This window comes from Capricornis sumatraensis, chromosome 10 (assembly GCF_032405125.1).
Source record: "Capricornis sumatraensis isolate serow.1 chromosome 10, serow.2, whole genome shotgun sequence".
Lineage (NCBI taxonomy): Eukaryota > Metazoa > Chordata > Mammalia > Artiodactyla > Bovidae > Capricornis > Capricornis sumatraensis.
In genome coordinates, this window is record NC_091078.1 from 104,797,785 (window position 1) to 104,810,344 (window position 12,560).

Consider the following 12,560-nt stretch of genomic DNA (forward strand, 5'->3'; position numbering starts at 1 on the left):
CTGAAGGGGCTCTGCGGTGCCCTGAGGGGGCTCTGCGGGGCGTGAGGGGGCTCTGCGGGGCTCTGCGGGTCTCTGAGCGGCTCTGTGGGGCTCAGCGCTTGGCCTGGGAGCTCCTGATGCTGGCATGTGGGGGCAGCCCCCGGCCTGCCTCCTGCCCCGTCGCACTAGCCTGGCCCCCACAACTCCCAGATACCCCACGGGTGCTCCTCTGGGAGGTGCCCTCCCTGGACATGGTTGCTCTCTCAAGGTCCAGGAGACCCCGGGGCCACCCAGGCTGCCTAAGGGCCTGACGCTTCATGGATACCCTCAGCCCACTGGGTGCTGAGTCTGGGTCCCTCCTGCGGCCCCAGGCCCCTTAGGAGCCGCGGCAGTTCCTCTGACGTTCGCCTTGGGAGGGAGGGGGCGCCCGTGAAGGCAGAGGGGCCAGCACGGCAAGTGGGCACCACGGGGCATTTATTTGCAGCTGCCAACCGGGCAGCCTGGGGCACCCTGAGCCTTTCAAGATGGCTCTTCCGGCGAGAGGCATGGGGTGTGGGGACAGAGCCCGCCCAGGGCCTCCGGGGAGCGCCCAGAGGCGGAGGCATGTCTGGCACTGCAGCCTGGCTGGGTCTGGGGGCCGGCGGGCACTCAGGGAGACTGGACCATGCGCTTGTGGGCGTCGAAGACGTAGCGCCTGAAGGACAGGCTGAGGCCCACGGGCTGGGCAGGCTCCGGCCGCTCCGCCTCCTGCGGCTTGGCTGCCTCGCCCCGGCCGGCACGGCCCCGCTTCTTGAGGGCGGACGTCAGGATCTTCTTGGACTCGGGGCTCAGGCCACCTGCAAGGCACAGAGGGGGAGCCTGTCACTCCATCCGGTCCCCAACTCTGCAGTGACCCGCCCTGGATGGAGCCTGGCCCGCCCCCCCATGGAGCCAGGACCCCCCCCCAGCACCGGCCTGGCCCGCCCCCTCATGGAGCCAGGACCCCACAGCACAGGCCTGGCCTGCCCCCCCACCCCCCTCATGGAGCCAGGACCCCCCCAGCACCAGCCTGGCCCGCCCCCCCCATGGAGCCAGGACCCCCAGCACCGGCCTGGCCCGACCCCCCATGGAGCCAGGACCCCCCAGCACCGGCCTGGCCCGCCCCCACATGGAGCCAGGACCCCCCAGCACCGGCCTGGCCCGACCCCCCCATGGAGCCAGGACCCCCCAGCACCGGCCTGGCCCGACCCCCCCATGGAGCCAGGACCCCCCAGCACCGGCCTGGCCCGACCCCCCCATGGAGCCAGGACCCCCCAGCACTGGCCTGGCCCGACCCCCCCATGGAGCCAGGACCCCACAGCACAGGCCTGGCCCGCCCCCTCATGGAGCCAGGACCCCCCCAGCACCAGCCTGGCCCGCTCCCCCCATGGAGCCAGGACCCCCAGCACCGGCCTGGCCCGACCACCCCATGGAGCCAGGATCCCCCAGCACTGGCCTGGCCCGCCCCCCCCATGGAGCCAGGACCCCCCAGCACAGGCCTGGCCCGCCCCCTCATGGAGCCAGGACCCCCAGCACCGGCCTGGCCCGACCCCCCCATGGAGCCAGGACCCCCCAGCACCGGCCTGGCCCGCCCCCCCCATGGAGCCAGGACCCCCAGCACCGGCCTGGCCCGCCCCTTCTGTTCCCCCGCTTCGCTCTCCCCCCGACGCTGGTCTGGCCACCAGCCTGTCTGGCCTGGGGCTCAGCGAGGCTCCCACCAGCTCCCAGCCCCCTGCCCGCACCCAGCCTGTGCCCAGGCCCCTGGGGCAGCCCCTCGCTCGCTGGCCCTGTCCTCTCCTGCCATGAATGGCCCGCTGCCCCGGGCGCTCACTCTGACTCTCACCCGCGACCCCAGACACTCTCCGGCCTGGGGTGACTCTGCGGGCAGCATCACGGTTCTGCCCAGGGACCCCGGGGGGTGGGAGGGCGGAAGGAGGGGCCGGTGAGCTCCGGCTGGCGCCCCCTCCCTGGGTGCTGGCGGACGCTGGCCCCCGACTCCAGGCCGAGTGGGGCAGCCCCGCGGCTCCCTGGCTCCTTTCAGCACCCAAGTCGGGTGCAGACCCGCTGTCTCCGCTGCTGGCTGAGCGATGGCAGAGCTCGCTTCCTGCTGGCACCCGCTGCCCACTGCTCTCTGTCCCCACAGCTGGTCCTGGGCCCTCGTGGGCTCACGACAGCTGATGCTGTTCCTCCGCGCAGACGCCCTGCCCTCCCCAGCTCCAGGGCCCCTTTCTGCAGGGTTTGTCTTTACAAGGAGCCTGCCTGGGGGCAGCAGGAAGCAGCCTCTTCGTGGGCTGCCCTGGGAGAATGGGCTGAGGCTCCGGCCAGCCCTGCACCAGCGGGCACCCCAGGGCCAGTCACTCCCCTTCTGTGAGCTCCGCGACCCTGCTGGGGGTCCTGATGGGAGCGAGCTGTGCCCTCCCCCTCTGGGCAGCGAGGGTACCGGCAGGCCGCCATGTCCTAGCACAGGTACTCACTCCTAACACACACACACAGGGGCTCCATCTGCCACAGGCCCCCGGCTGGGTGTCAGGAGCCTGCGGGGTGGGGGTGGGCGCCCCCTGCCCGACCTGTGCCGCCGCCTGGGGGGTCCTCCCCTCCCCGCCCGGGCGCTGGCTGGCTCCCCGAGGAGCGGAGCCCTGCGTCACACCAGGAGGACCCCTGTCCCCCCCACCCCACATGCCTGTGGGGAGCGGGGCCTGAGGGGCTGGGCTGGGCTGGGTGGGTGTGTGAACTCTGGGCCACGTCTGGGGCTGAATGCGGGCGGCCGCCCCCAGCGCATCACCCGGGAGCGGGGGTGTCCACCCGAGGCAGCCTGCGGGAGACGGCACTGCACTGGACCCACGCGAGGAGCAACCGTGGGCGTCTGGGGCGGGGACGGCCGCAGACTCAGCTGGGGCGGCCCTGCCCTGCACGGGGGCTCCGCCTGCGTCTCCACTGCGCGGGGGGCCGGGCGCTTGGCTGACGAGGCTCCGGGACCGAGTGGCCGAGGGGCCCACTGCCCCGGGGAGCCAGGCTCCTGCTGGGCAGGGGGTTGAGGAACCGCAGGCCTTGGGCCAGGGTGCGGGGCGTGGGAAGGGCCCTGGGCCAGCCCTCCCGCAGGCGCCAGCCTGGCAGGTGCCCTCTGCCTCCGGGCTCCTCCTGCAGGGCGGGGGCTGGCACCGACCTTGGAGGACAGCATGGGCGCCCGGGCCCTCTGGTACTGGGAGGTCTGACGGCTGCCGGGGAGGGGGCTCCCGGGGTTGGCGCCTGGCGGGGAGACAGGTGCGGCCCAATCTGCGGGCCATCTCGCTGTGAGGGCTCTCGTTACCCACGGCACAGACCTCGCGCCGCCCAGAGCAGCGGAGCCGGGAGTCTACCGGGTGCTGGGAGGACGCGGCGTCTCTCGCTGCTCTCTGCTCCGTTATGGGGCGGCCTGGACGCGAGGCCAGCGTGCCGACCAGCAGCGCGCGTCCGCTGGGGCAGCTGGCTGTTGGGGTTCCTGGCAACGCTACTGGGAGCCGCCTTGTTTCCGGGTGGCCTTTCCCCTCGGCCGAGAGGCCAGTGGCGTGGACGGAGGGCAGGTCAGGGCGTCGGTGGTCGCCTGGAAGCCTGTGCACACAGTGCTCCTGGCCTGGGAGACGCTGGGGGCGCGCTCTCAGAGCTCAGGTCTGAGAAGGGGGCAGGCAGGAAGCAGCAGCGAGACGGGCGGGCAGCCTGCAGGCCAGCGGGGACGGCGCCGCGGGCTGGCTCCCCCGCGAAGGACTAGGGGGACCCGGGGGCCCGGCGCCGCGCACTGGCCACGTGGGAGTGCTGAGGGCCGCATCTGAGCATCCGGTCCTGGGGGGAGCGTGACGCCTGGGGACAGCAAGCGCCTGGCCCCGTGCTGGTGGGGCTGCGGGGCCAGGGCTCCGGGGGGACCGCGGGCTCCATGTCCGCAAGGTGTCCCCCAAGTCGGGCTCACGAGCAGACAGGAAGGGTCTCAGCCGCTGAGACCGAATTCTGGTGGCCCTTCCCACTGCCTGCCTGCACAGGAGGCGTCCCCGGAGCCGCCCCGGGACCACTGCCCTGGGCGACTGCTGACCGGGGGCCGCCGTGCGGACCTCTGCCCAGGAGACGGCGCCTCTCCCCTCCTTTGCATCCCGGGTCCTGAGTGTGACCCCGTGGCCACCACACCAAGGGCGCCGCATCTGGACACGTGCCCTGCCCTCCCTGCTGACTCCTCCTCAGCCACCGTCCCACCCAGGCTGGCTGGCAGCAGGAGCTCCCCGGTAGCAGGTCGAGGGCGAGGGCGGGATGGGGGTCTGGCCTGCGACTGCAGGCGGGTGTGTCGGATGAAACCAGAGGGTGGGTGGGGTCCTGCCTGGGTGTGCAGGGCAGCAGACCAGGGGGCCGCCCAGCGGGAAACACCACCCACCGGGCAAGCGGCCCATCTGTGACCCGGCCGGGGGGGCGGGCAGGAGGGAGGGCCGCCAGGCTCCAGGCTCTCACAGCGCCTGAACCCGGGCTCAGGGCGTCCCTGCTCCTTCTCCCTAAACCCAGGGACTCTCGGAGCCCAGCCCGGCGGCCTAGGGGCGACGGGCATGACCCTGGGGGCGATGCTGCTCCCCGCGGCTCCCCCTGGGGACACTCTCCCAGGGCCGGGCTGGCCTTTCTCACCAAGCGCCAGCCCCACACAAAGGCACAATGGGCCGGAGGCCGCTGGCCGGGCTGGGCTCGGTAATCAGGGAAGAATGTGGCCGTGCTGTTTCCCAAGGCCGGGCCGTGGGTGCCGCCCCGACGTGGCCATCAAAGCCGCCAAACTGCCTCCAGCTGCTGGCCTGGCTTTCATGTCGGGGCCAGCCTGGGCGAGGGGCCTCCACGCGGGTGGGCGGCTCGGGTCACCGGCCCCCACAGTGGCCCCCCCTCGGCCGGCCCAAGTCCAGCCATTCCCAGGGCAAGCAGCTCTGGGCAGAGCTGAGACGCCGCGGCGGGGGCGGGGGGACATTTGGGGGGTCACATCGTGGGGTGACGGGGGTTGGGGAGCTCAGAGGGACTCAGAGACCATGAGTTCAGCCAGAGCCCCACTCTGGACGGGGCAGGTGTGGCTTGAGGCCACTTAAGACGGGGCCAAGGAGGATGGGCAGCCGGGCAGGCGGTGGAGTGTAGGAGGCGAGCGAGCTCGGCGCGGGGCAGGTGGGGTCGCCTGGCCCCCCTCCTGCCGAACCCCGATTCGGGGGATGGCAACTTTGGATGGAACACCTCCTCTGGGAGGCCGGGCTGCTCACGTGCTCCCAGCCTCCAGCTTGGCGGGCTGGGCAGAGGGGGCCCAGTTTCCCTCCTTTCCCATCCTGCTATGGACCCCGTATGTAAACAAAGATGCAATTAGCTTTAAAAAGATAAGGTGATTAAGCTTTTATCAGACGTGTGCTCCACCGTCCCTGCGACAAAGGGAAACGGGGAGGCGGCAGCGGCGACGGGCCCATCTGAGGCGTCCACGCTCAACGGGTCCTCGCGGCCCTTTGACGGGCGGGGGCGAGGCAGTAGGCGCCTGCACCCCTATTTTGATGCCTTAATGCTGCCTAATTCCTCCTTTAATTTGTATTAAGCTTCTTAGCAGCAATGATGAATTCTTCAAACACAAAAAAGGACCCTTTGCAGAAATCTTCCTCACGCTGTGTAAACTGAAATTACAACGCAGCTAAGGCTTTGGTGACCGGGGCTGTGTGGGGAGGGAAAGCAGGGTGCCGTGCGGAAGGAAAGACTTTGTTTTAAGGTGAAAAAGAAAACCGTTCTCAAGTAGGAAATGACTTGGCTGCGAGCATCAGAGGGTGGGTCGCGGGGGCGGCCTGGGCAGAGGGGCCTGGGGTCGCCTGCAACGGGCACAGCTGGTGTGGGGCTGCTGGGTGCCCGGGAACCCCTCAGCACCAGCAGCGGCTCCCGCTCGCCTCGGCCAGGGCAGGCGTGACAGGGCTGTTCCTGGGCTGCGGTCTGGAGCCCCAGGCGGGCCTCGGACCCTGCAGCGGTGGTGGGTGCCCCGGCGCGGGGGAGAGCAGGCCTGGGACCGGCCTCCTGGCAGGAGCCTCCAGGCTCTCGGGCCAGCTCCCTCTCTGATCTGCCCGTGGGTTGGCAGCCAGAGACCCTTCCAGAACAAAGACCCACGCGCCCGTCTCAGCAATCCTCAGCCGCTCCTCAGGCTGGTGTCCAAGCTCTCCAGCCCGGCCTTGCCAGCTGTCTCCTGCACACCTGTGTGCCCACACCCACGGCTTCGCCCCTGCCAGGCCTCCTCCTTGCCCCCACCCCGCCCAGCCCCTCTTACCCCCGCCCAGCACCCCCACCCACAGCAACCGCCCCCGCCCCGACACACACAAGTTCTGAAGCAGGCCGGTCTGCAGGGCACACACACACACGCACGCATACACTGTGCACACACACCTCCAACAGGAGGCCCCAGAGGCAGGGCCACCGCTGCGGAGGCTCTGGTCAGCTCCTGGCGGCCACGCGCTGGCCTCCCCACAGCCCTGAGCGAGGGGCTCCCGGGTCAGGATGTGCCAGCTCGGGGCACACACCCACCGGCCCTGCCTGCAGGAGCCCACGCTGGTCACGGACCCTCCTGCGGGGGCCTCCTCCACTCACAGCCCCCCGAGGCTGGCGGGTAGGGCCTGGGACCCGGTGGCCCCACCAACACAGTCCCCACTGGCAAGAAAGCTGAATCTGAGCCCTCCAGACACTCACTCCCCAAATGCGCACTCTCTCTAACAGCAGTTAATCTTCAATTAAAATACCTAGAGCAGAAACTACGATAACTGGTTTAAAAGGAAGAGCTTATTGACAATAAAAGTCTTCTTCATATTGCTTTTCTTAAAAAAAGAATTCCACTTATTAAAACTGTCATTTTTATGAGTCGGGAAAAAGCCTCATCCGGGGTACAGAAGGGGCACAAAGGCTGGGGCGGTCGGCTCCAGGGCCCACGGGTGGCAGTCTGATCACGTATCGGCCCCAGCTCCAACGCGGGCGGGTGGGCTGCAGTCCGGACCGCCACACGTGCTTGGGGGCGACAGCTGGGTCCCTCCACACTCCTGCCCGGAACACAGGGGCTCCGGGGTCCACCCTCCCTGGCCGGCGCAGAGCGGGCTGGCTGGCTCTCACAGGCCCAGGGGAGGCAGGTGTTGGGGGTGCCCAAGCGTGCCCTCCAAGGCTGGTGGCACGGTCACTGCGTCCCCAAGGCACGGCTCTGACAGCCATCCGCCATGTGGCCGCAAGGGTCCCCGACCCTGGGCACCTGGCACGGGCCAGTGACACCTGATTCTCGACGCATCAGGGTTCCCCTGTGCTCACGTTATCTGGTCACCCACCGCGCCTGGCCTGATTTTCTCTCCACCCCCCCAGCCTGGGTCAGACCTTCCTCCTGGAGCCAGGACCCCCGGTCACCTCCAATCCTGCCCCTCAGAAGGCACCCCGTGCCCCACCCAGCATCCCCTCAACCCCCGTATTCTGGGCAGCAGAGCCAGAGTCCCTTCCACCTGGGACAGCCCTCCCCAGGCCGCCTCCCCGCCCCCTTCAAGCGAAGCTCAGTTGCCGCCGCCTCCAAGAAGGCTCCCACCCTGCCCAGGCGCCGTGGTCCTGTCTGTGCGCAGGCAGAGGCAGCTGGGGGCTCCTTCCTGGGGCTCGTGTTCCAGGAGCAGGAGGCAGCCTCCATGGCGTCTCTGAACCACGAGGCCCACGAGAGCTCAGGCGATGCAGAGTGCTCAGGGCTGCGTCCAGCACAAAGGTCTACGCAGCACGGAGCAGGGACGGACACAGCCCGTCAGCCCCGCCGGGGCCCACTGGGCACGCGTGACTGCACACAGAGCCGGGCTCTGCCCTCGGCGTGCACACAGCGTGCGTGGACCCCTCTGCAGGGCACACACCTCTCGCCGCCGTGGGCAGGATGGGGCTGCAGCGGAGTGCTGGGCAGCACGCTGAGCTCTGGGGGGCGACGGGGTGCGACTCAGCCCACGAGGGGCTGGAAGGAGCCGGGGGCTGTGCAAACCCACCCGCGTCAGCCCAGCGGACGGCTCCACGGGGGCGGCAGGTGCCCAGCGGGACCCCGAGCCCGTTCTCCCATGGGTGCCGTGAGCGGGCCTGACTGCCCTCCCACGAGGCCAGGGCGGCAGTGGGGACTGGAGTGAGTCTTCCTCTCCTGCTCTCCTCTGCGTCCAGGCTCACCCCGGCGCACTGCGAGGGCACGCGGGGAGAGGGCAAGAGTTGAGAGGCAGGAATTCATGAGCTCAGAGAGCTGCCGCCTTTGCTGGGGTGGGGGTGGGGGCTCCCTCTGCCAAAACAATAATTAATTTTTTTTTAAAGCAGCTACAAAGCCATGATTAAGCTTAGGGCCCTAAAACAAGCCCATAAAATCGAAAAATATTTATCTGGAAGGGTGGCAAGTCCAATAAAAGTTTTATGAATGTTTTACAACTGCCCTGTCAGGAAGCTGGCCTCTCAGTCACCCCCCTTCTAAGGAAAAACGACACACACACGCGAGTGCATGCATGGGCACAGACACACTCACACGGGCACAGACTCACACTCATGGGCACGGACTCACACTCATGGGCACAGACTCACACTCACATACACGGGCACAGACTCACACACAGGCACAGACACACTCATGGGCACAGACTCACATTCATGGGCACAGACTCACACTCACATACACGGGCACAGACTCACACAGGCACAGACTCACACTCACATACATGGGCACAGACTCATACACAGGCACAGACACACACAGGCACAGACTCACACTCACATACATGGGCACAGACTCATACACAGGCACAGACACACACAGGCACAGACTCACACTCAGGCACAGACTCACACTCATGGGCACAGAGTCACACACACGGGCACAGACTCACATTCATGGGCACAGACTCACACTCACATACACGGGCACAGACTCATACACAGGCACAGACACACACAGGCACAGACTCACACTCAGGCACAGACTCACACTCACGGACACAGACTCACACGGACACAGACACACTCACGGACACAACTCACACTCACGGGCACAGACTCACACACAGGCACAGACACACTCATGGGCACAGATGCACTCACGGGCACAGACTCACACTCACGGACACAGAATCACACTCACAGGCACAGACTCACACTCACGGGCACAGACTCACACTCATGGGCACAGACTCACACATGGGCACAGACTCACACTCATGGGCACAGACTCACACACATGGGCACAGACTCACACACATGGGCACAGACACACTCACGGGCACAGACACACACATGGGCACAGACACGGGCACAGACTCGCACTCACGGGCACAGACTCACACTCATGGGCACAGACTCACACACAGGCACAGACTCACACTCATGGGCACAGACTCACACTCGCATACACGGACAGAGACTCACACACAGGCACAGACCCACAGTCATGGTTACAGATTCAGACACAGGCACAGACTCACACACACAGGCACAGACTCACACTCAGGGGCACAGAGTCACACACACGGGCACAGACTCACACTCATGGGCACAGACACACACAGGCACAGACTCACACTCACGGGCACAGACTCACACTCACGGGCACAGACTCACACACATGGGCACAGACTCACACTCATGGGCACAGACTCACACGGGCACAGACTCACACTCATGGGCACAGACACACACAGGCACAGACTCACACTCATGGGCACAGACACACACACGGACACAGACTCACACACACGGGCACAGTCTCACACACAGGCACAGACCCACAGTCACAGTCACAGATTCAGACACAGGCACAGACTCACACTCACGGGCACAGACTCACACTCACGGACACAGAATCACACTCACGGGCACAGACTCACACTCACGGGCACAGACTCACACACACGGGCACAGACTCACACGGACACAGACACTCACGGGCATAGTCTCACACTCACGGGCACAGACTCACACTCAGGGGCACAGAGTCACACACATGGGCACAGACTCACACTCACGGGCACAGACTCACACTCATGGGCACAGACACACACATGCACAGACACACACACGGGCACAGACTCACACTCATGGGCACAGACACACACAGACTCACACTCATGGGCACAGACTCACACACACGGGCACAGACTCACACACATGGGCACAGTCTCACACACAGGCAGACTCACACACAGGCACAGACCCACAGTCACAGTCACAGATTCAGACACAGACACAGATTCACACTCACGGGCACAGACTCACACACACGGGCACAGACACACACACACGGGCACAGACTCACACACACGGGCACAGACTCAAACTCACATACATGGGCACAGACTCACACACAGGCACAGACTCATACTCATGGGCACAGACTCACACACAGGCACAGACTCACACACACAGGCTAGACACACACTCACAGGCACAGACACACAGGAGTGTGGACTCACACGGGCACACACTGGCGGACGCACAGGCTCAGACACATCTGGCAGAGCTGTGGCCCGCACCACTCCTGCCGGCTGGGGGCTCCGCTGGGCCTGGGGCTGCAGGGAGGGGGGCCTGAGCCAGGGCCCGGGCAGCGGTCAGGCTCCCGCCCTCCTCCAGAGCCGCGGGCTCGCCGGTGGCTGCAGGCTCTGCCCTTGGCAGGCAAGGCCGAGACCCCCAGTGGGCTGCGGGGAGGACGGTTCCGTCAAGGTCAGCACAGGGCCACCAGGAGGCAAAAGGCTGCCAGGCTTGTTCTTTAGGTCCGGGAAGCGGGGGCCGGGAGCCTGGTCAGGGGAAGAGATGGGCGCAGGGCCCGGCATTAGGGGACGTGGCCAGGGGTGCCCACAGCAGCCCTGCCTGGCTCCAGTGGCAGCTCCGTCCTGAGCTCATGGACTGAGGCCCCGCCGACCCCCTGCTCGGGGCTGACCCCTGTATCAGGGGCTGGCTCGCCTGGAGACAGCGCTTCCCCACGAGAGCCCCGCGTTCCTCCCATTCCAGGCCCCAAGGTGCTCTGAGCCCCGTTACAGATGGGAAGGGGCTGGCGGCAGAGGTGGGGCCAGCACACAGCAGCCAGCATCCGCTTGAACGCTGAGGTGTCCCTTTGCCCTCGCCCTGGTCTTCCTGCAGAGCCTGACACTTAGGGCCGAGCTGTGTGGCTCCAGAGCCCACCGACCGCGTCCTCCACGAGGTGGGGACCAGGCCAGCTGGTCGTGGGGGCCCCCGGGAAAAGCCCACCTGTGCTCAGAAGGGTGGCAGGCGGGCGGGCGGGTTGGCAAGGACACCCCGGGGATGCAGCACCACGTGGGTCCCACCCGCAAGGCCCAGGCCGGAGCCACAGAAACCTCGGCAACGCTGCCTGTGCCAGGGACACGGCCGCAGGAGGTGGCACAGGGGTGCATGGCGAGGGGCTCCCGGTCGGGGCAGGGGCAGGACTCGAACATCTCGCTGGTCTCGGGGGAGCCTCTTCTGATCTGGCTGGTTTCGGGGGAGCCTCTTCTGATCTGGCTGGTTTCGGGGGAGCCTCTTCTGATCTGGCTGGTTTCGGGGGAGCCTCTTCTGGTCTGGCTGGTTTCGGGGGAGCCTCTTCTGATCTGGCTGGTTTCGGGGGAGCCTCTTCTGATCTGGTTGGTTTTGGGGGAGCCTCTTCTCATCTGGCTGGTTTCGGGGGAGCCTCTTCTCATCTGGCTGGTTTCGGGGGAGTCTTCTAATCTCGCTGGTTTCGAGGGTTTCTCTTTTCTTCTCTGTGGCCAAAGTTTTTCCAGGGTTAAAAATAACCTTTTTTTCAGAACATCAAACATTGGTTAAAGGCGAAAGGGGTGCAGGGATGCGCGCTGCTGGGGGCCATCCGTCCACTGTGGATGAGGGAGTGGGAGGCTGCCCTGGCCTGAGGCGCTGCTACTGCACACTGTCCAAGGCATCCAGAGGCCATGGGCTCGTCCCCGACCTCAGAGACCCAGCTCTGCATCGAGGAGCTGGGAGGAAGCGTCGGGCGCTGTGGGGACACGGATGGGCTGGCCTTGGCCGGGGGCAGGACAGAGAGAGGACAGCCCTCAGCCCCAGCTCTCGCGCTGCTGGTCAGCCTCCCAAGCAGCCCCGGCCTGCTGGCCATAGGCCCCCAGGGGCCCTTCCCCTGGGGCACAGGGAGCCGTGGCGCAGCCCGTGGGAACGGGCAGGGGCCCGGCTGGGTGAGGGGCCGGCAGATGGTTTCTGTCCACGGGGCCGTGCTTATGTTAATTGCAGATATTTTTACCGTATTGTGTTTCTCCATCCATCTTTGTGAACGGTCCGTCTTGTAAAATTCTTTTAATGATGTTATTTTTTCTTGCCTATCTTCATCATCTGCAATTATTTATAATATCATTGTCTTTGTTTCAAATACTGGGTATAAACATTGTTGTAACAGTTCTTCGATGGGGTTCATATAATTTTTACAATTGCTTAGAAGTGCTTCACTGGCCAAAGAGGGACGAGGCGGGCCATTCTTCTGGGGGGAAGAGGCACCCCAAGGGCTCCCTGCGCTCGGTGACACGGCCCCCCAAGTCAGGATGCTCCGGAGAAGGCAGCGTGCGGCTGGCTCGGGACTG

At 66.1% G+C, this 12,560-nt stretch overlaps 1 protein-coding gene across 1 annotated transcript in view; it reads right to left on the minus strand.

The window, feature by feature from the left end:
• Window positions 1–461: 461 nt before the first annotated feature.
• The window catches only part of EEFSEC (eukaryotic elongation factor, selenocysteine-tRNA specific), a 113,541-nt gene continuing 101,442 nt past the window's right edge, over window positions 462–12,560 (minus strand). The window contains exon 7 of the mRNA XM_068982515.1: window positions 462–815. Within this exon, the coding sequence (XP_068838616.1) occupies window positions 628–815 (188 nt within the window). The 3' untranslated portion in view covers window positions 462–627. The remainder of the gene's footprint in view (window positions 816–12,560) is intronic.